This window comes from Akebia trifoliata, chromosome 4 (genome assembly GCF_017979445.1).
Source record: "Akebia trifoliata isolate Shusen 1 chromosome 4, ASM1797944v1, whole genome shotgun sequence".
Lineage (NCBI taxonomy): Eukaryota > Viridiplantae > Streptophyta > Magnoliopsida > Ranunculales > Lardizabalaceae > Akebia > Akebia trifoliata.
Window position 1 is genome coordinate 3,388,281 of NC_141378.1, and position 23,445 is coordinate 3,411,725.

Here is a 23,445-nt window from a genome sequence, read left to right on the forward strand (position 1 = left end):
ATTTTGTTTTTTTTATTATAAGGGTATCTGAGCCAGCTTGCGCGCACCAACTATTCCCTCTTCCCCAAACAAGACTTGTGAAACAATGTTTTAATCCTGCGGTCCGTGGCCACTGATAAATTTGTTGTTGTTATTTGTTGTAATGGCTCATAAGATTTTATGAAAAGAGCAACTTGAGAAAATGACTAGCTAGGATCCCAAGGATGGTACCGGAATGAAAGCTGCCATAGAGTCTTGGGAAAAGAGTTAGTTAACATCCAATAAGAAGAGTACCAAATTGAAAGTTTTCATAAAGTGGTCATCGAGGACATCAGTTACTACGGAGCACAATAGTATGAATGCACCATAATACCTAGGTGTTTTTGTTATATTGGTTTGGTTTGTACTTATTAGATTTGTCACAATTCCACTTAAAGCGTTCGATTGGATTATTATGCTGGTTGATTATCTCTCAGTTGAAATTATGAATAATGAGAAGTGGAGATCGTTCAATTGGGTATATTTATAGTGTCAAGGAGGCCTGAAATTACGAAATTATTGGTTGAAAAGGACACATTTCATGGTTGTGATTTATGTTATAGAAAATGACAAGCAATCAATAGAAGATAAAAAATTAAATTTCATATTAAAATAAATACTTCAATAGAGTAGAAGTTGCTAAGTTATAAGAAAGGAACTTTTTTTTTTATTCGATGCACATCCACTCGTTTATTTTGCATGAAACCCAAACTATGGATGGATTAGATAACAAAGTTCATAATGCAAGAAAATGTAAATTTTATAATTGATGATGGTGAACCGGACATTGTCTTTGATGCTAGATTGATGAATCAGTTTATGTATAATCTATGGAACTCACACCTCGATGTCGTCTATGGAATCCTCAAATACTTAAAGAAAGTCACCTGGAAAAAAAATTCTATAAAAATACCCAATCCAATAATATGTTTATATTTATATATAACTAAATGTATGATTTTATAATAAAAATAATTAAAAGATATTGCCTTCTTAACAAGTCTACTTCTGTCTCCCATTCTTTCATTTAAGATGGAAATTAAACCTTTATTGGATCAAAGCAAAATATCAAATTGCTTCAAATCTTTTGGGCCGGGTTTTGGGCTTAGTTGACATAGGTCGAATATAAGTATAGGGCTGGTCTAAGGTACAGCTCGCCCCAACACGAACCCGGCCCATTGAGAGTCCTAGCCTCCTAATTGGTGGTTAAATATATGTATTGCACAACGCTGCTACACGGGATCATTCCATGTTGCCATTTGTCGAGTCTCGTTCTTTGTGCCCAATAAAAGGACAAAAAAAATGGGGTCTATTTCAGCCGTCTTATCAAAACCAGGCGTCCGTATCTTTGACTGTCTTTATCATAGATTCAGTTTTACTGTTACAATCGTTGCTCTCTATCTACTAATCGTACGTTTCCACCTGTCCAACCTCGTATCCATACTCGTATCCCGCGATTTATGTCCGCTTCTTCGACACATGGCCAGAATAGGAGCAATGTCAATTATTACATTACACGTGGCACAATTCAGCCAATAATATTTCGATACGTTGGCAATTGTGGGTCCGGCAGCGAGATCGAAGGACTAGAAACTCAGCGGGAGACACGTTTTAAAGTGCTAGATCCCCGCTTCATGTGTGATTACGTGGCAACAGTTCCACGTGTGACTTAATTATAGTATTAGGTGGTGTTACTAGGAAACGTGGCAATTTTTTTATCTGTCGAATATGAGTTGTTAGCAATACGAGTCAATTCCGTGACAACGCGCTTTCCAAGAAAATCTTTGCGATCCTTTATTTTATTTTATTTTTATCTTTTGTATGATATTTTTCTATTTCTATGTAAATTATATAATAACTAAAAAATAAATTTATTATAATCTTCTTAATATTTTATGAGTGAAAGTTGAGAATTATTTATCAAAATCCATATTAATAATCTTTTTAGATTACAAAATGTCCAAACAAGAATGTTTTTTTAAAAGACAGTGATGATTGTGCATTTTGTAAACTTCTTCTTTCTCTATACCCAGTGCTCTTGTTTGAATTCAAATAAGTAAAATCAACATTTGTTCCAATTATAGGGATCAACCTTTTACAATAGTCAATCTTAAAGATTCAAATTATTGAGATTGACGATTTGAATGGTTGATCTCAACTATTTAAATTATCAATCTCAATAATTTGAGTTCGTCGTTTTATCGAGGTGAGACATTAATAAAGGGCAAGATTGTTAAGATACCACCCTCAAGGCTCTAGATGCATTTAAAAAGATGTCCCTTATAGGAGGTCATTTTAAATTATAAAAGTATCTTTACATTATATTTCAATAATCTTAGACGAATTATATTTATTTTAATTAAGATACCTTTACATCCAAAAGGTTGTGTATAAGAATTCTATCTTTTTTCCTCCCTATTTCACATATACACTCTTTCTATTGATCTAACTATTTAGAGCAAAATGAACTACTAATATTTCTCTATCGATCAATCATATCATAATAAGAAGAATTATTAACAAAATAGAATTACTAATGAATCAAAACTTTTTTCCCATGATCTCTATATTGGAGTTGATTTATATTAGTTCTCTAAAAATTTTATTGGAATTCCGTTCGAGGTCATTTGGTGTTTGGTTTATTTTTTATCAAGACAACACTTCCATATCATATTCACGCGTGCAGGGGCGTGTTGAGTTTACTCCCACATTGGTCACAAAGTTCCTTGTCTCTCTCTTATAAGCTCCTGGGCCTCTCCACTCATTGCCAAGTGATTTTAAGTTTAACCCCCAAATTTATTAGGTTAAAATATTGTTCGACGCAAATGATTTAACTAAATCAATTTAATTCTATGATTTTTACCAAATCAATAGTTTAATAGTTAAACCACCATTCAAATAGGATAATAGTTTATGACCACTTAGCAAAATAAATAAAATTCAAAATGTTTGTTGATTTAGTGAATCAATTAAGAGGATTGAATATCTGCCTCTCTTTTTTATGAACATTATTTTAAATTAGGGCTACAAACGCTCTTCTAATAATTAACATGCACATTCTTCTTGTTTTTTATCTTTTCAAACCTAAATTTCTTTTATTGACCTTCAGTCCAATCTGAATTATTCTTGAATCCCATTACATTGCTAATTATGATAGAGAAATCCCCCATCATTACATGACCCATGTGGCATATTGCCCACATGATGACAAACATCATGCGAAACTCATCGTTGATAACTCCAATTATTGGACCCACAACCTTAATCTTGTTTGACTATCTAATCATTTAGTCTTACTAGATTTTGGCTTCTTCTTCTTCGCTCATTTTAAATTTTCTTTTTCTTTTTTTTTCACAAACACTTCGATGAAACATGGGCATTCCATAAACATACAAACTTTATGGGTATGTTCAAGAATGCCCATATTTCACTCAAGTGTTCACAAGTAAATAAGAGGGCATTATTTTTTTCTTTGTTATTTTCTATAATTTTAAACAATTAGCCATTCCAATATTATTAACCATATAAAAATTTCTATCATTAATAATAATTTAATTGGACATACTTGAGTCAAGTCAACTCAAATGTCCATTCAGTAGGGTCAAGTTGAAATCTCACGAGTCATAACCGATGAGTCAAATAAAAATGTATTGAATTTATAACTATTTTAAATATATGTTTTAATATATATATATATATATATTATATATATATATATATATATATATATATATGGGTCATATATATATATTAAAAAATATTATATATAAATCAATAACCCAACTTGATGCAATTTTGAGCTGACTTGGTTCCACTGAGTTTTTAGACGTTGAATCACTTTGAAATTCAATCAAGTTGAGTCAACTCAGTCAAATTTTAAGTTTTGAGTTGACTCGACAAGTTTATATATATATATATATATTGTTCCCTAGAAAAAAATATTATATATAAATCAATAACCCGACTTGATGCAATTTTAAGCTGACTTGGTTCCATCGAGTTTTTAGACATTGAATCATTTTGAAATCCAATCAAATTGAGTCAACTCAGTCAAGTTTTAAGTTTTAGGTTGACTCGATGAGTTTTAATTATGTGACAATTTTTTATTATCTTTTCTTTTAATAAACCTAATAAGAAAAAGGTTGGTTTCCACTTAACCTTGTTTTAAGGTTTTTAGTACATTTGGTCTCTAGTGATTCTAGTCAAAGTCTAAAGTCTCCTTAAATTCCGGGGGACCTTTAACTCTAGACAAAAGCATGTGTGGGTTTTGTTTTGGAGAATGTGCAAAAATTCCCCAACCGACTCAAAATTTTATCTCCAAGTTTGGAATGGTTGGAAAGTATAGGAAAGCCAGCCCCCACATCTTCTTTTTCCCATTTTGACCATCCACCCTTTTCAAGAACTCCCATCACATCTACTACTTTGGGTCCCTCTTGGGCACCTCGAAATTTATCAAATGTGGCATTTAATATTAGACAAGTTAAGTGGATATATGTGTCATTAAGTAATTAGGATAAGGGTAGTTGTAAAAATTTTGGTAAAATTTTGCAAGATTTCTTGTGGTCTCCATGATTGCATGGATTTCACTTTTCTAGAGAATATAAATTCCTTGGAAAAATGGATTTCACCATTTGGTTGCACCTAAGAAAATAAATTTTTTTTTTTTTTAAACTTGATATTTTAGTCTTGGGGTGATGGGAATAGTGAGGAAAAAAAACATTTGGAACTGAGAAAATAATTTTCCCTTTTCAAGATGTAAAATATTTTCCATCTTTGATGGTAAAATAATTCCCAAGAAAAATGTGTAAACATACTCTTGAATCTTATTTTTAAGAGAAATCATTTTTCCACTCAATTTTCATGCATTATAATACGGATTCTTAACAAGAAATATGAAAGAAAAAAAGAGAGAGAGAGAATGATCTCATTCGAGATATATTGGACCTATACCAATTCAAAATGGTCGATCTCTTTAATTCAATAAAAATATTTAATAAATATTTTTTTATTAATTTCTCATATAATTTTGATGGATTAAATACATAGAGTCTTAATTATCTAATACAATCACGTAAACATAATTATTAATAAAAATAATTCTCATGTACCCTAACTATTCTCTAAAAGAAATAGAAACACAAACAAAAATTTCTAATACTTTAGTGATGAGCAATCAAGCACTAGCCGCTTGCAAATTTTTGTTTTATATTGATTTATGACTTTTTATAATAATAATAATAATAAAGCATACAAGGACATCTTACATAAGAAAATGACACAATTTAGTGACTTTTTACCTTATACATGTGGGGCTTTGTAATCGTAAATATAAAGAAAGATATAATATAGGGTCCGTGGTTTATTTTCTTACACGTAGCTCATAAAAAGATCTAACGTAGTACACGTGCTTTTCCATTTCACCGACTAGTCTACCACATTAGTAAAGTTCCATCTCTTTAGCCTTATGCCACGTGGCAATAACAATTTTTTACTTTTTATTTTCCTTCTCAAAACAAAGTTTTCTATTAGAATCGCAAGCAAAAGTTACCAAGTAGGCAAGTACTACTAACTACTAAGAGAGAAAGGCAACAGAAACTTTTAACTTTTTACTGTACTATTTATGTTTGTGTCATTCCAGCATTTTCCTTAATTTTATTATGTTAGGTAAAGTGAAACTACAAATATGAATTTGTTTAATCATATATTTTTATTTCTATTTTTTAACATTATTTTTTAAAAATTAACTTGATCAAAATAAAAAATTTTAATTAAAAAAAGAGTCGTGATAATATGACTCGCTAGGTGGCATATTCAAATGACTCCATGATGTGACATGTTCGAATACTATAGAACTGAATGTCTTGGGATACACGATTATACTCTTCCTATAAAAAAGTGTAGTCCGAGGCATATAGATCTATGATTCTCAGACTTGTCCACGTCATAGAGTCATTTAAGCATGCCACCTGACGAATCATGTCATCAAGACTCTTTAAAAAGAAAAAATTTAAAACATTATTAGTAATGTTGATCCGACACACTTTGGAATGTTGTCGGCCTAGCAATCAGAGGTCGCTAGAGAGAAGGTCGAATTGTTATTTGAAATCGATTGAATCTATTTTATTTTTTGAATTTCATTTATGATTTAGAACTAAGAGATCCCACATGTCGAAACTTGGAAAATCCCTACAAAACCAATATACTCAGGTTCTATACGTCGTTGTACCAAAGGGTTATTAATTCTTTCTATCTAATCACATTTTTAATGAGAGGAAGTGTGTGTGTGTCTTTTTTTTTATTTTATTTTATTTTATTTTAAGGAGATAGGTTTAAAAAATAATTATTGATTTGTATTTGTTTGCTTTTGAAATTCCTGATTAGAGTCAAGAGTCATAGATTTTAAGTACCAATATTTTATGTAATAGTTTTTCTAAGTACACTTGTGGGCATTATAACTTTGATTAAAAGGGAAAAAAAAACAAGAAAAGCAGTTGACCCATTTGATTTGGTTAGTTTACGTAGTTTCCAAGGCCACATAGAAGTGTGAAGTTTGAAGAAAAGAGGATTCAATTACAATTTTCTAGTTGGATCCACTAAAACATATTGTTTAGTGTAATTTGATCTATTTTAAAATGCTATATAAGCTTTTGATCCTCCTTTTGACCCTCTCATGCTTACAGCCTTTTATGCTTCCTTTTGGCTAACGATAGTACACATGCTTGTCTGTTTAAATGTGAGATTTTTATATTGCAACACCAACATATTTTATTTTTTAGAGAGATTATATTGGCACACCAATTTTTTTACTTACAACACACCAATTCTTATGAAATTAAATGATTTCGTACATATAGTTAGGTGTTTTAGAAATGAAAATTGGTGTGTTAATAGTAACTCTCTCTTAAATAACACAAACAATAAAAATAAATACAAAGTCTTGGTGTGTGGATAACCACTATTTTTTAATGACCGCACACCCCTTTTGCATTTGTTCTTCTTTGAATAAGGGTAGAAGAGACAAGGAGAAACATCCCATTCCGAAGTTGAATATGGGATTGCCATTACAGCTACTCTACTCTTTCTTTTCCCTTTGTTTCTTGAAAATTTTGTGTGCCTATATCCTCCTTTGGTGTGTGATAAGTATTTGGTAAGGCAATGTAAGCTCTTTTATATTTTGATAATTTTACATGAATTATATTGAATTTGGTCAAACAGCTTGGTCTAAAGAGATCAATCCTAGTTTATTAACCATCATTTGGGCCCACATTCAACTTCTATGGATTATAGGTAGATAATCAACTACTTGATCTTACAAGGTTATAAATGAGACAAGCACACATGGCTCCATTTTTAACTTATAGGGTCCTATCAAGGGACCCTCTTGTAATAGGATTATGGTGTGGGGTTGCTTTCATATTACAAGACAGATATATAACGTTTGGTTTAATTATATTTTCTATTAAGATAAATACAATCCTAACTACTCCCTTTGAAAATTTTGAAGCAGACAAGAACTCTTGAAGAATTTGGTTGATTTTTTTTATTATTTTGCATAAAATGTGGAAACACGTGCGCACCAATTGAACTTGCAAGAAAATCCATCTTTCTTCGATGCAGATTTATTATTTTTTCAGATTTTTTTTTAATTATTTATTGAATTGGAAGGCTTAATCCTATTATTCAAGGAGCTTGTGAAGTTTATTTTTGATGAATAATAGTGAAGTGAGCTCAAGATTGTACCTTATGTCGCACATCTTGACATGAAAGTGTATGGGAAGATACGAGTCAAAAAGCATCTATAATTCTTACAATTTTTCATATCAAGATGTGTGATATGAGATACAATCTTGAGCTCACTCCAACATGACTCATTTTTTTTAATGGTAGTGCTCATGTCTTATGAAGAAACCAAACAAATATGGTTATATGGTTAAGAGGGGTGTTAGCATCACTCATGTCATCATCCCTAGGTAGAAACCATCGACGATGCCTTGCGATTACCCACAACACGAATCTCAAAGATCATCGAACGATAAGAATGGCTTAGGGACCATGGATTGGAATGAGATTGTAAAGTTCAAAGAACACAAAGGGTAATCATGTAAACCTATCTATGCAATAAGATAGAGGTATCACAAGAGGGTATATAATAGATAGGATTATCAATGGATTGGATCATACCAAAAATCTGATCCAATAACTTATGATCTGTATTGAAAATTTGGGATCCGATAAGGACCCAATCCTATCCAATATTGATCAACTATTTTTCATATGTGAATCTAATGTCTACGTCGGATAATGACTCGATAGATAATTTATCGGATCAGTTCTAAATCGACCTTGATCCGCTCCAAATCCAATCCAATGACAACCCTAATAATATTTATATATTAAAATAAAAAAACTGATTTGAGGGGGAAAAAAAAAAGGGTCAATCTATGTTATAATTGATGACATGTACAATGTCCTTTTCCTACTCCCCATGATCAGATCACAGGCTTTAAGAGTCCCTCCCAACTCCACACATTCTCACACACCCAACCCAAAACTCTCACTTCTCTCCACCTTTCATAGTATTTTCTGTCTCTAATCTCCCTAACATTCCCCTCTCTTGCAACTCATCTCTCTCGCTATTTCCACAATGTCCATCTCCAAAACCTCTGATAAACCCATCCAAGTGGAACAAACCGGTTCATCTCAAATGGGTTTTACTCTAACCCGGTCCAACACATGTCCATCTCCATCAAATGAGAGAAGAGGTCGTAGGAAGCAAGCAGAGCCAGGAAGGTTTCTAGGTGTTCGACGTCGGCCTTGGGGACGATACGCTGCTGAAATTCGAGACCCGACAACCAAAGAAAGACATTGGCTTGGAACCTTTGACACTGCCCATGAAGCTGCCCTTGCTTATGACAAAGCTGCACTATCCATGAAAGGAACCCAAGCAAGAACCAACTTCATTTACTCTCAAAACACCACTTTTCACTCTCTTCTCACACCTTTTGATCCTCAAGTATTCCTCCCATCACCACAAACCAAACAACCCACCAATATTCAACCCGACCCATTTCAAGAACTCATCCAATTCGATCATGACAAGTGTACCAACACTTCAAATGGGTCTTCATCCAATAACATTAATACCAACTTTTTTTTTTCTAATGACTCTGGCTCTGGATACTTGGGGAGCATAATTCCTGATAATTACTTGAAACCAGTTTCAAACCCAAACCCAAACCTGAACCCAATAATGGCTTCTCCTCCTCCTCCTGAAGTGCAAGTTGAGAGCACCATCAACAATGGAGCTGGTTTGGATGCATTAAGTGAGCCGATGAACGTTTCGAACTTAGATAATATGTGTTACTTCGACGAACTTAATTATGGCTTTTGGGCTAATGAGAATACATGGGAAATGAATTCTTATGAATTCAATGCTGCAATCAACAACAATCCTTTAATGGTGGAAGATGGATGCATGGGTGCTTTGTATCCATTTATTGATAATCCCATCGATAATCTGGGTTACGGGTTCATGCCTCAAGCCGTTTCTTCGGATACTTATTCTCCATTGTTCCTCCTTTAAGTCATACATATATATAATATATATATATATATTATAGATTATATATTTGGATTGATATTTTGAAGATTTTCAACTTTAGCTTCGATTCTATGTTAGGAGTGCGCGGATGATCAAAAACTAGAAATTCAACTATTTTGAGACTGAAGCAGGATTGGAATTCGGGATGAATGGCGATATGGCGGATTGGAGATTCCTCTTAGTAGGGTTTGAAGTTCTTGAAGTAAGCATATTAGTAATTCTCACTTCATTACTCTAGTTTTTTGTTGTTTAATTTCTTTTTTTTTCTTTTTTGCAATATCTTATGTATCTATGGTTCTTGTGATTAATGAAGAAAATGGTATTTAATCATCTAAAGAATTGAGGACCCAGTGAGTTAGTCCTCACCATGAAAATGTTTACTTTTTCTATACGGTTAATCATACTTCAACCAAGATCTTTTTAAAAGAGAGTGAGTGAATGTCAAATCTAATGAATCTAGTCAGCAAAAGCTACTGATCTATAACTTCAACCAATGGGCCAAGTTAGATTTTGTATGGGTCAATTAGTTCAAATGTAGTGTCATCTGAGGTCATCATTGTAAGGCCAAAAAAAAAAAAAAGTAATCCCGACCAGTTATCATTGAACACAGAACCATTGTAGTATGATAGTCCCAGAAGCACAGTATTTATTCCTCTTCTTCTTCATTTTTTTCATTTCTTCCCAAAAGTTAATGGCCTTTTTGGGGTGCTTTGAGTTAAGATAGGTTAGAGTAAACTCTATTTTTCCTGAATCCCAAACATTCTTAAGAGTGTTAATTACCAAACAAACCTTCTATTTTCCTGACCATCATGCCCCCACTCTTCATTTTGTGAAGCACTGTTGCCATTGCAATATGAAGAGGACTTTCTGGTCATTTGGAACCCCAACCTGGGAATTCTCCCGGACCAAAGTATGAGTTTGATCAAGTTATCCTAGCCATCTGACTGATTACCCTCTTTAGTACAGTCCAAAAGAATCTAATGGTTAGAATATAATCAGATCAAGTCATCTATGAGACCTGAGGCTGAGACCCACTGATTGAACGGTCCAGATTGAAAGTGTGGGAATGCTAGGATAAGTGATGGGTAACGGTCCAAAAGAATCCAACGGTCAGCATAATCAGATCAAGTGATCTATGAGACCTGAGACCCACTTCGTGAATGGTCCAGATTGATAAGTGTTAAAATAATTGCAGACTCCACAAAGTGTGAAGATTGAGAGAAAAGAAAAAAAACTTATGCTATATTATTGTGCCTCAGCTCAGGATATATGTCAAACAAAATATTATGTCCTATTTTAGTGCTTCAAGACAGGAAATAGGACTAATTACTAATTAAAATTAGTGATACCTCCATAAAAGGAAGGTACCCTTTTGGTGAAAATTAGAGATGCCTCCCCGGGTTTTCAAACAGGTAACATACCTTTACTTCAGTCTTCCATGAGAGACTACTAAAATATGATCAAAATGCCCTATTATTCAATCTCTAGTAATAAAAACTTGATTCTGTCACCCACCCTTTGTCTTCAACCTCTCCAGTAAAAAATAAAAATAAAAAATTTACCCTCTTCGACGCCATCTCATAACCATCATCTTCAACATCTTCCAGTAAACCATTGATTTTTCTTTCTTTTTTCTCGCAACTATCCTCTCAAGTCTCAGTCCCCCCAAATATCCTAATCTTGACATTGAAGATGAGTGTTACAAAGACACAGATTTATGGCACGAGATTGAAAAGGTCGTTTTCAGTTCGTTTCACATGAAAGACTGAAGTTAAGAGGGTATGTCAGACTTTTGAAAACCCAGGGAAGTGCCTCTTACTATTTCACCAAAGCCCAAAGAGGCACCTTAAAATTACCCAGCTGTTACCCAGCTGTTTCTTTACTGCAATGGACCCACTATGAAATGGCTATAACCGAAAAAGTTGTCATTGATAAATCCTAACAACATTCATAGACGTCTATGTTTTGTAGATAACTATATTTGTACAAGTTGAAGAATTAAAGTTGGAGCTTGATCTATATACTTATATGGAAACCCACTTAGTAAACCTTAAAATACCATGCAATCCATTAATAAGACTGAAAAATAATTAAATATAAAGTCAAGGGCATTTTTTTCATATGAAAATCAAGCAATTCAAGTCTCTCAATATAACAAACCCATATTGTTTTTCAGATGGAAGCAACAGTAGGATTCCCCTTTGGGGTATCTTTAACTTACTTTTTCACAATAAACCCGTGCAAGAACACCTTCCAATCTCTTTCTAAGTTGAGAGCAGAAAAACAAAAAAAATGGAAACCTGTTCCCAAATTTAAGATAAAAAATAGGAAGGAAAAGCTATACTGATCTGACTGATCGTTTTCGTTCCGAAAAGATCAGAGCATAAAAAATACAACAGAATCCCAAGAAGGAGAGAGGGATGTATTTTTACCTGATGAAAGAAGCTTTCATGGTTATTAGAGAAAAGTGGAAGGATTATAAGGGGTTGCTATACCTTTCAAGGATGGCCATAGCTTATTCAAGATGAAAGAGTTGGTGGCCAGATAAAGATCTATAAACACAGAGTGAGCCAATCTAATGTGGGCTAGACGGATCAGATTATGGAACCTTGATGACTGAGAAAGGAATCCAGAATAGTAATAATTATGGAATAGGTTTTGGGTTCTCAACTGGAACTATGAATACCACTTCCATGAACAGCGATATTGCTACCACTTGAAGGGGCAGAAGTACGACCTGAAAGTTGAACACCAGAATGAGAAACAGACCCGCTCTGGGAAAAAATTGAACCGACTGAACCACTTGTTGTGTTCTCCGAAGATGGCAGTCTGGTTGAGAAAGAATCCCTGTTGGACCCTGTGATGAATTCCAGCTGCAAGTCTGAAGATGATGATGATGGAGCCAGGGTTGTCAGTGAAGAACCGACAGGGTAGGGAGCGACTGGCATATCAGCAAGAGAAGATGCGGATGGACTGTAACTTAGTGTCCCCATTGGATGGTCGAATTTGCATGTTGGCCCAAACTTGCATACTCCGTGTTGTGCATAGTAAGTGCAAGGCGGAGCCCCCTGTTAAACAAATAAGATCAGATGCCATATAGGTACTCCCCCCCACCCACAATTAAAAAAAAAAAACATTTATGGTTAAGTAAATAATAACATGACAGTATACACATGCCCAGAGACACCACACCATTCACATATTAGTTCAAAAATAGATGTGTGAAAATAAAAAAATACGAAAGAAAAACAGAACAGATACACACTTTCTTAGCGGAAAAAGCTATGTAATGTTTGTTTGAAAACGGAGAGCAAGCAAAAAATGAAGTGTATCAGAACAAGTACAAAATATGTAAGAAAATGCAATAGTATTTGATGGAAAGGAGCAAACTAGTCGAGACATCTTCTTTAATTATTTTTTTGGTGCAAGATTTTTGTAAAGTTCAAAGGTATCTTCCTTGAGGATTTCTTGCTTAAGTGGGATAGAGTGTGTAGTATCTCAGCCTTGTACTATTTCTTGTAATGTTGCTTGTCTTTTGCTTTTGGATTGGTCTCCTCAACTTCCCTTATAGCTTTCAATAAAATTCTATTTACTAATCAATATATATATGTGTGTGTGTGTGTGTGTGCGCGCACATGTGTGTGTATATAGTTATCTGATCACAGTTATCAGGCTCACATTTCCCACAAGTAATCCAGGAAAACAAGTTTGGGACAAACCATGCAATTAAATTTCCCAGAAAGTAGGGAAAGTCATTTCCCAGATGACTCCCACTCTCCCTAATCCATAGCCTTTGCTAGGCGGAATAGTTACAAGAGCGGGAAAAGTGGCAGGGAATAAGGGGCCCCCTTCTTCAAACACTTTTGAACTTCTGAAATTTACGTAACTGAAAAGGAAGCAATAGAAATAAATTTATGAATCCATCTCCTCCACTTTGGCCTGAAACCAATTCTTCCAAGCAAATAATCTAGAAATCCCTAATTTATATTTAATCATAACCTTTCTCCACATCAACTCTGCAATCAATACCTGATATTCTAGATTTTGGCCTAGAATCAATTCTTTCATTCGCAATTCATACCATGTGAAATGTCTGTCTATTACTCATTAACATTCTTTGCTCTAACACTATCACCAAAGGAAAAAACTTTATATTATAGACATCATCGTTTTAATTAAAATAATATATACACTCCCTCCATTAGATAACGGTTCAACAATTTGAAATGGTTCCATATCCTCACTTCTTCAGGACCAAGGTAATGAATGTGCTGTTGGAATGATGATATCGGAGCTGCTGATCCTAAAATTCAAGCACCGCCTTCATAAAATCCCTTGTTAGAGGGAATATCCAAAATAGGAAATGGCGATCCCTAAAATTTCCCTCTTCTCTTTAATAGAACCTCTACACCTCTGGTTCTTCATTTCACTAGATGAGAGCAAGAATAGATTTATAAAGTTTCTTAAATATTCTTCCACCAATAGTCTCATGCAACAAACATTCTTCCACAAGCACAAACTATACAGTAGTGAAATGGCCAAATCAAAGAGCGATTATTCTGCTTCTTCAATACTCTTCCACCAATGGTCCCTTGCAACATTCTTCCACGAAACTATTCAGTAGTAAAACAGATGAATCTCAGAGCGATTATAACTGATAGAACTGTAGAAAATGTTAAAACACGTTGTCTAGCAAAATATATTATCCAAAAATTTGTGCTCACGGGTAATCTAAAAGCAAATTCAAGAGAACATATTGGTAAGTAGTAATTTCTCAATTTTAATTCTGCACGTCAAAAAATTGCTATAAACACCCATTAGCAAACAAACTTAAAACTACTGGTTCGCCACCAATGTAGAACAATAACAAATTTTAAGTTCATAATATATTCTACTAGATCTTCATCTTTTCATAAGGAGAAATCGTCCTCATCTTCGCTATTGTCGTTTTTTTTTCAGTCTTCTTCATTATTGTAGTTGACACTACCATCCAAGCCTTTATGGCTATTTGGTCGAGTATAAGGAATTAAGGATCTTCTCTGTCTTTCCATTCTATCCAAGTTCAAATCCTCCATTATGCACAATGCCTTCAAATCCTTCTCATACCATGGTCCACGTCATTCACAGCCTTCCCACCCTCCTTTTAGAACCTTTGATCCTCGACACGCTCCTCATCAACATTGTCATATTCTGGTAAGAGCAATTCCTAGTTAACATGAAACATTTTCCCAATGGGATTGATGTGTTCCTAGGAAACAAGCTTGGGAAATGAGTGCAATCCAGTTTTCCCAAATCCGGAAAGCGTGGGAAACATCATAGAAAAGGACCAAAAATGCAATGAAATCCCTTGAATTTATTTTATCTTCTATACACCTCTGGTCAATTTTATATTCTTTTTAGGTGGCTTCATTTCTTTCCATGATTCCAAATTCACCTAAGATGTAGTACCTAAATCAGCAATATTTGTGTTCTTCATTGTGGCTGGGGCGTGGTGGATACATGTTATGCCTATTTCGATTAAAAAAACCCAAAAAAAAACCTGCTACATGCTTATTCAAGAAGGGGGTTCTTCACTTTATTTGATAAGTAAAGAGGGGTTCGTCACTTCATTTAGTTTTTTTGATGGATTGTAGACCACTCAAAAATCAAAAAACCAAGAGGCTTAATTGGATAATGAAATTCTTGAGAGCTTTGATGTAGGACAATGTTCATTTATACCTATCAAAACTGTTCAATCACACCCGACAATTTAAAGATTTCTAAGACCAACAATGACTTAGAAGAAATAAATAACTAGATCCGTCGCATTTGAATGCCCTCTGCGTTTTCTATATGTTTCCCTCTCATATTCTTCTCCTCATCAGGTTTAGTTTAATGGTTCTCGTTTTCTTTCACACGCGTGTTTCCTTCTCCAGCAACTACAGAGCAAACAGTGGTTCAGCATCTGTCCATTTATAAAAGTTTACTGCATGAATTGTAAACAATAGCAATCATTCATCTCACGTTAGGATGTCCAACTGCCTTAGTCTGATTGCACATTAAACCAGGAAGTAACATAAGAAAAGACAAGTATACTGGAGTTCTATCATCTGTAGGTTATGTTGATAGGGTTGCAAATCAAGAGCATAAATAAAAAAAGTTAGAATCAAAGCTCTACGTAGTCTAATCCAAGTAAGCTTTAAAACATTATGGTGCAGGGTTATTTCTTTCAATAGGAAACATCAAAGATAATGGATCTAATTTTCTGCAGACTTTCTTGCGGTTCCAAGTAAATTCAATAATCCAAACTCTATTTTAAACTGAAGATGCATCAAAAGTATAACTAGCAAGCTGCCTACCGGACGCAAAGGGAGACCCATAAGGCTGAGGACACAATTTGTGTTTGGTGCAGTCCATTCTGGAGGGTGATGGTATCTACAACTGGATCCATATTTACAATCTCCTGTTCTCATGTAGTACTGGCATTCAGGTTGTCCAGGTCTTTCAGGAAACACAAATTCCTTCTCTCTACTGCTTGAAGGGCCAGGAGAGAAAGGTAGTGGCAGAAAAGATCCTGTATAAGCAGGCGCCGAAGGAGATAGCTGTGTTACCTCATAAAGTGAACCTGCCCCAACAGTGGGTCGAGCACTAGGAGAAGCTACGGGTGCCTGAATCAAGTAAAGTAACAACACAATAAGAAATGCAAATGACTTTTGAAGAACTCCCACAGCAGCATAGTCACCAAGTTGGAATCCGGGTTTAAAATGGCAAGGGAAAACTTATAAAAAAAACGGAAAGACGGGAAATAAACAATAAATATAAAATATATACATCCAAGACCTCATGCTAACATCCAAGACCTCATGGGGACGTTAGTATTCTCCAACACTTTATTTTTCCAATAATACCCCTATCATTTCGATTTGTAGTGAAAACAAATAGGGGTATATTGGTCTTTTACACAATAAATGCTTGTTTGCATTGATTGCCAAATCATTTATTACAACAAGACGTTTAATTCTAAAGATTAAATGCCCTTGGCATTTATTATGAAAGAGAAAAGTATTAATTACATAAATAAGTATTTATTATGTAAGAAAACTAATATACCCTTGTCTTTTTCACTAAATGACAAAATGAATAGGGGTATTATTGGGGAAAAAAAGTGTAGGAGAATGCTAACGTCCAAGACCTCTATATATATATAATAGACATTTATTCTAGCGAAAATTACTAAAAGAGGGTTAAAGATTTTAATATTTATAAAAAAGTATCTATTTTTTAAAATTACCAAAAAGGAATTAAGCCGCTGGACAGTCCAGCGTTTTAATGTGTTAAAATAAACTGATTTACCAAAAATAGCCTCCAATGATTAAAATGTTGAATTGTCCAACATTTTAATAACTTGATTTAACACTCCAGCAATTCAGCCTCCATTTAAAACGCTGGACAGTCAAGTGAGTTACTAAAACGCTAGACTGTCCAGCGACTTAATTCATTTTTGGTAATTTTAAAAAAAAAAATTAGATACTTTTTTGTAAATATGAAAATATTTAACAGTCTTTCAGTAATTTAACCTTTATTCTAAGTTTTCAATATATTTTTGAGTAAAAATAATACTATTGAATAGGCATGATAACATTTTTCCACATATAATTATACATTTTATGATGTTAAAAAAGTTTAACCGTCCAGTATCATTTGAGAAGAATAAGACACTAGAAAATTTTAAAAATCATAACATCAATATATTATCATCAAATCCCACATTAAACAACATTTATAGACCAAATTACAAACAACCATAAGGCTATACAAATAAACTGTATCCTTATAAACAAATTGATTATTATTATTATTTTTTTTTTGAAACTGTGCTTAAAACATGAAAAAAAAACGTGTTTTAAACATTAAAAAACGTTTTTTTTTTTTTTTTTGAAAAAGATAAAGAGTTTTTTTATTTATTGTTTTGATCATCAAGAGTTAGAGAATGCGTTTTAAACGAGACTTTTTTAGAAAAGGAAAAAAAAAATGGAATTTTTTGTTAATATGCACAGCAGTGAAGGCATTGATGCCCATACCGGATAAGGATTCCAATTTGAAATAGGAACCATCCCTGGAGGGAGCAACATATGACCATAAGTCCCTTGCACATATGAACCAGTCAAAAACTGAGGCCTAGCAACTTGCCAGCTGGCATCCACTCCTCCATATTGTTGAGTAGAGGAAACCAAAGGAGACTGCACCGTCGGATAAAATGCAGGTTCGGGTGCAGGCGCTGGCACTGATGTACTGGCTGGTTGTGGGTGATGAAATTTACAAGATACACCAAATTTGCATTGCCCCGTCTTCACGTAGTAGGAGCACTCCTTCTCACCCTGGCATAAATCATATAACATTACCAACTTTTAATCTCATCGTGAGCCAATCTAAACCCATAACTCAAGAATCAATTCAATACTATGAACAACAACAAATAAAAATAAAAATTTATTGAGAAAGGAAGGAATACAAACCGGTCGAAGTGGGTATCCACGATAATTTAGTGAAACGGAGCTCACTGATCCGCCTCCAAATTTTGGGTGGTGGAACTTGCATTGAGCACCATATTTGCAAGTCCCAGTCTTCAGAAAATACTGTGAATTAAGTTTTAAAAAAAAGAAAAAAAAAAAAAAAAAAAAACATAATTGAAAATTTAATGGTTTGTAGAATAGATAAACAAACTAAAGAAAAAGAATTCTAGATCAATCATTTTCATAATCAAACAAGCTATACAGAAAAGGTACCTGACATACAGGTTGACCTTCCCGCTCCGGGTATTCCCCTCCTCCTTGTCTTACAACTCCAGCAGCCTGAGTGGTGTTGGTTTTTGATTCAAACGAAGCATATAAATTTACATTTAAATATTTCTAGTACACAGATCTTGCTCCAAATCAAAACCAAACACACAAAACAACAAATTTGGGGGGAAATAATATAGGGTAAGCTGCAACTTCACCGACAATTAAAGCATCAAAAAGAAGAAAGAAAGGAAAAAAAAAAGGCAAATTGTGTGAAACCCTCGTCAATCTAACTTGATGAAACTGTGCAACATAACAAAATCAAACTCAATCATACACACCAAATGAAACAACCACACAAAACTCAGATAAAAAACCCTCTTTTGAAACCCTAATTATACAAATTCAGATGCTAAATAAAGGTGATCAGATGGTTACCATACTGCGATCACGTGGATGATTAAAGCGACACCTGGCACCATATCCACACGTCCCAGTACGCATATAGTAGACGCAATTAGACTCACCAGGTCGATCTGGGTAGAAATCTCTTCTCCCAAATTCCAACTGCCACGTGGGCGCTACATTTGCAAAATCAAGATCAAACCCTTAAAGTAAACCCAGATCAAAGACTTCCAAGCTCTATAAACCCTAAACTCAGATTGACAACATGAACTACCGTAATCGAAATTCAACCGACACGAAATGAAATTGAAATACTAGAAGACATTACTGACCTTCGATTCCAGTTTCGGCTACTGTAGGGTTCCAATCCATGGGTGGATCCGATTGGGATCTTTCCATCGTTGGACTCTTACCGTACAAATCCAAGTGTAATCTTGCAACAGTAGGGAGAGAGGTTGGGAGTCTAGAATGTTCTGAAAGTTTGATCGAATGGAAGAGTATTAGAGAGAATAATCTGTAACTATGGCGCTCTCTCTCTCTCTCTCTCTCTGGTTTTGCGGTCTCTTCTCCCTCTCTATCTTTCTCTAACTTTTCAAAGCTTTTTTGTTTCTTTCTTCTCTCTTTCTTCGGGTTCTTTTCGTCTGTTTTATACCCGCCAAACAGCGTCTGAATTCTGAAAGGGATATTTCGGGGAAAAACTAAAGTCTTAAGTCCTGCGGAGGCGAACGAAAAATGGTCTGGCAGCGCCTTTCTTGAATGACACCTGTGCAGAAACCCATAGAATACATGTCTTTATGCCACGTGGTAAATTTTTTGTAAATCTACGTCATCATGGACTGTATGAACAGGCCCGTGTTTAGATTTCAAGATCAAGCCCATGAAAATGCTCAATTTGGGAACTGTACTCGGAACTGTTGGGGTGTCTTTTATTGTCACTTAACAACTTTTGTCTTGTATACGTGGCCATTGCTGTATGACCATTTTAATCCAGCTCTGCCGGACAGTAATCTTACAACCAAATTTAGAGGGTAGTTATTTTTGAATAATCCCTTGGACTTTGACAAATAATCTTTAGTCCATACTTTTTCTCTAAAGACTAATAAAATGACTTAAACATCCACATTTTCAACCTCTAAGATCGATATCCTCTACTTTCGTCATCCTCAATATTTTAACTTCTATAACCATTAAAATGGATTTTTTTTTAAGAGTGAACTTAAAAATAAAAAATAAAAGTTTTTTAGGTTTAGAAAAAAAATGTCCAATAGTTTGAAGGGTTTGAAGATAAAGACTTCGGAGGAGAAAAATGTTGGGAGGTTGAAGTTAGGGTATTTCGGTCAGTTTATAATGGTCCTTAGTAGGGGGTATGCCATCAATTTCAAAATATGGGTATCTCAAATATTCACCAAAACCCCAAGGGTGATATATGTTAAATCACCCAAATTATAAAAGGTTTGAGTTGCCAATGCTTTTGGTTTAGGTTAGGTGCCGCATCACTTTCATCTCATGTATGGAAGAAAGGACCTTTAACTTCCAAAAAGAGAATGTGTTTTTTAGCTTCTTTATGCAAAGACTAATGATTTTTGAACTTAACCTAATAATCGGATTCAAAAATTCCCTGTCATGTCGTGCACAAAGAATCATAAATTCTTTTGCTCGGGATACACAATTACAAATGGCAAGTTGGTTGTGTATCCCAAGGGACAGAATCTACGATTCTCTGTCCATGTCATGTCGGTGAGTTTTGAGTCCCCCTGTTAAGTTGAGTTAAAAAATCAGCACTCTTTAAATCAGCACTCGTAAAGACTAATGATTTTTTAACTCAACCTAATAGTCGAACTTAAAAACTCATTGATGTGTCATGCGCAAAGAATTGTAGATTCTTTCGCTCGGGATACACAATTGCAAATGACAGATTGATTGTGTATCTCGATGTACATAATCTACGATTCTCTACCCCATGCCACATTGGTGAGTTTTGAGTCCCCCTGCCAGGTTGAGTTAAAAAATCAGCACTCTTCTATAGAAGGACACCTAATTTTTAAACTGATGATATTTCCTTTGCGTTTTATTATTTAATAATAAATATATGAGATTATATATTTTTAAAATTGATTGTATACCCCCTTAACTTTGGTTTTCTCTTATAAACTAATGTAAAATAAACTCAATGCCCTCGTCATCATCACCATCATATTCACAAAGAGGAATATGACTAATTTTGGAAAAGACAAAAATAAATACTTCCAAGTAATTTTAGTCATTTTTAATTAGTTAATAAGGGACGACCAATTTTTAAAAACATAGAACCATCTCAAATATTCCCCTAATCAAATACACAATTTTTGTCATGAAAAGGGAAGGGTTCATCCCAAACTTTGAAACATTCTAACTGCTTCAAAGTTCTTTTCCAAGAGAAAAGCAATAGAAATTTTCGACAGAGGGGTCAATCTTGGCCATTAGTGTTATTATTATTACTACTTATTCTTTTTCTTTTTTGTGACGGGGGATCTAAACTCGAAGGCCCAACTAGCAAGGGTGAAGCAATTGATCTCTTAGAGCACTATATCGCTTAAGTCCCTTAGGTACAATACCCTACAACCCACACATACTAGGCAAGCAAAGATAAATCTATGTGGGTGGCTCGCAAGGGGGTTTGAACTTAAGGCCTCTCACTTTTTTGAGGAATGCCTCAACCTATGTCCAATACTTGTTGGTTGACTATTAGTATTTTGATGATCGCACATCTATCAAACGAATAATCGGTGATTGAGATAATTGGATGGTCCTAAATATTCTTAGTAAAATAAATTCTTAGAAAACCAACATTGATTCCCTAAGATGCTAGTATTGAACTATAGAAAATTTGTGTTTTTCCTCCCATCTTAGTTGTTTATGAATTTTTCACGAAAAAGACTGAAGCCAAATCATTTATTAAGTACTTGAAAAGTCAAAATAATGAATAGACAACAACATTTTTTATGGAGGAATAAATAGACAACAAGAGTTTAAAGCAATTTCCCAACATGAAAAGAAAATATGTAAAGCATAGATAAATGTATATGTCACTATTAGGGTTGCAACTAGGGAGACTAACCTGATTGATGAGCCAACCTAGGTTGAGTTATACGAAAAATGAGTTGAGCCTGGGGTAGGAAATCTCAACCTGAATTGAATTCGGGTTGAGACTTTGGGCAACTGACTCAACTTGAATCCGATGCTATATATATTTACATATAAATATTTTTATGTATTTTTTTTTTAAATATTAATTTTCTCTTCCTAAATATTTGTAAAATTAAGTGAAAAACAAATTATAATATAAAAAATAATGGATTTAGTGGTTGTGTGTAAATTTATTTACTAATGATTTTATTTTATTTTTTATATTATATTTATTTTTCAATATATAAAATAATATTTATGTGTTAATCAAAATGAAATTAGGCTTTCAACCCACCCAAAATTAACTAATTTGGGATAATCCAAGCTCAATCCGATTTTAGAAACTCAATCTCAGGTTGAGCTTGGGTTAATGAGCTCTAACCCGATGGTCGGGTAGAGTTGAGCTCAGGTTGAGGGTTTTACAACTTGGGTTGACCCTCCAATCCATTCAGGTTGGAGCCCTAGTCACTATTGTTGCATTTACATGTAGAATCCCTTAATGTATAAGTTAATTTACCATTCTCCTTAGCATACAAAAATTTATAGAATTTCTATTAAAAAAATGCATCATTTAATTTAAATTGGACCCTACAACATTATGATATTCAAACATTCTCTAGCTAAAGCTATAAACAAAAGATAAAAAATAAGTTTGATAAGTGATTTTTAAAGGTTATTAATAAATGATAAAGTTAATGACTAATAAATAATTATGCAAACTTATAAAATATAATAATCATATTGCATAAGTTTGAAGCAAGTGGACTTACCGCACTATTACATTATGATTAAACTCCAAACTTATAATATAACAACTACATATTTTCTTTGTAATAACACGCATGGATCTCACTCTTCTTATCTCAAGATTTATACCCTATAAACAACGTATCTCAAGTAAAGTTTTACCTTTTCTCTTCGTCGTTTAAAACAAAATAAGCTCTACTTTATTGTCTTTGTTTCTTCTACCATTTTTCAATATTATCCTTCCAACCTTTTTGTACTTCTCTTAATGCATATCCAACTTGATCATTTTTTTTCTTTTAACCTCAAAGTTTTTAAATAACACTCCTCTAACTTTATTACTATTATTTAAATCTTGGGAGACACAAGGATGGAGTTAGTAAGGAGTTGGTGGGGGTAATTGCCCCCACAGAACTTTGAGACACCCCTATATTTTCAACTAATTACATGTCCCATCCCCCCCCTCCCCGTCTTTCAATTTTTTGTTGATGACATTGCCTCTTCATCGGACCTTCTCATATACTAATTGAAAATGACTTAAATATACTTTTAGTCAACTTCTAATAAAAAACCTTTAAATCCTCCGTAAAACCATTCATCTTCAAGTTCTTCAACTAAACAACTAACCATAGTTTGCCCTCACGACAAGAAAAACCTAGCTCCGCCCCTAGGGATACATGACAACGACCCACGATAAACAATTATAAACTTTGACTGTTATTAGATCCTACTCGGTTTGGGTATTTTGTTGGA

At 34.0% G+C, this 23,445-nt stretch overlaps 2 protein-coding genes across 4 annotated transcripts; one reads left to right on the forward strand and one right to left on the reverse strand.

Moving 5' to 3' along the window:
• The first annotated feature begins 8,546 nt into the window (after positions 1-8,546).
• Positions 8,547-9,601, forward strand: LOC147403005 (uncharacterized). Its single transcript, XM_086437539.1, has one exon. The coding sequence runs from the start codon at positions 8,663-8,665 to the stop codon at positions 9,599-9,601; it is 939 nt and encodes a 312-aa protein (XP_086293665.1). The 5' UTR covers positions 8,547-8,662.
• A 2,094-nt stretch (positions 9,602-11,695) lies between these two features.
• Positions 11,696-19,329, reverse strand: LOC147403006 (zinc finger CCCH domain-containing protein 58-like). Of its 3 annotated transcripts, none has more exons than XM_086438443.1 (7): positions 19,116-19,329; positions 18,817-18,959; positions 18,385-18,450; positions 18,115-18,234; positions 17,680-17,976; positions 15,958-16,266; positions 11,696-12,687 (listed from the first exon to the last, which is right to left on the reverse strand). In XM_086438443.1, exons 1-7 carry the CDS (start codon positions 19,180-19,182, stop codon positions 12,286-12,288), a joined length of 1,404 nt encoding a protein of 467 aa, XP_086294569.1. In that variant the 5' UTR covers positions 19,183-19,329; the 3' UTR covers positions 11,696-12,285. The 3 variants fall into 3 exon arrangements, with proteins under 3 accessions (XP_086294569.1, XP_086294570.1, XP_086294571.1); XM_086438444.1 differs by lacking the exon at positions 11,696-12,687 and adding an exon at positions 13,756-14,232; XM_086438445.1 differs by lacking the exon at positions 11,696-12,687 and adding an exon at positions 14,270-15,537.
• Between the last annotated feature and the right edge of the window lie 4,116 nt (positions 19,330-23,445).

Excerpts from the sequence above, each read along its gene's own strand:
- LOC147403005 (XM_086437539.1), top strand. The coding sequence starts at position 8,663 with ATGTCCATCTCCAAAACCTCTGATAAACCCATCCAAGTGGAACAAACC.
- LOC147403006 (XM_086438443.1), bottom strand. The coding sequence starts at position 19,182 with ATGGAAAGATCCCAATCGGATCCACCCATGGATTGGAACCCTACAGTA. Across the intron at positions 18,960-19,115 it reads AGCCGAAACTGGAATCGAAG|CGCCCACGTGGCAGTTGGAA; the intron begins GTCAGTAATGTC and ends TTGCAAATGTAG. Across the intron at positions 16,267-17,679 it reads CAAATTGGAATCCTTATCCG|GCACCCGTAGCTTCTCCTAG; the intron begins GTATGGGCATCA and ends TACTTGATTCAG.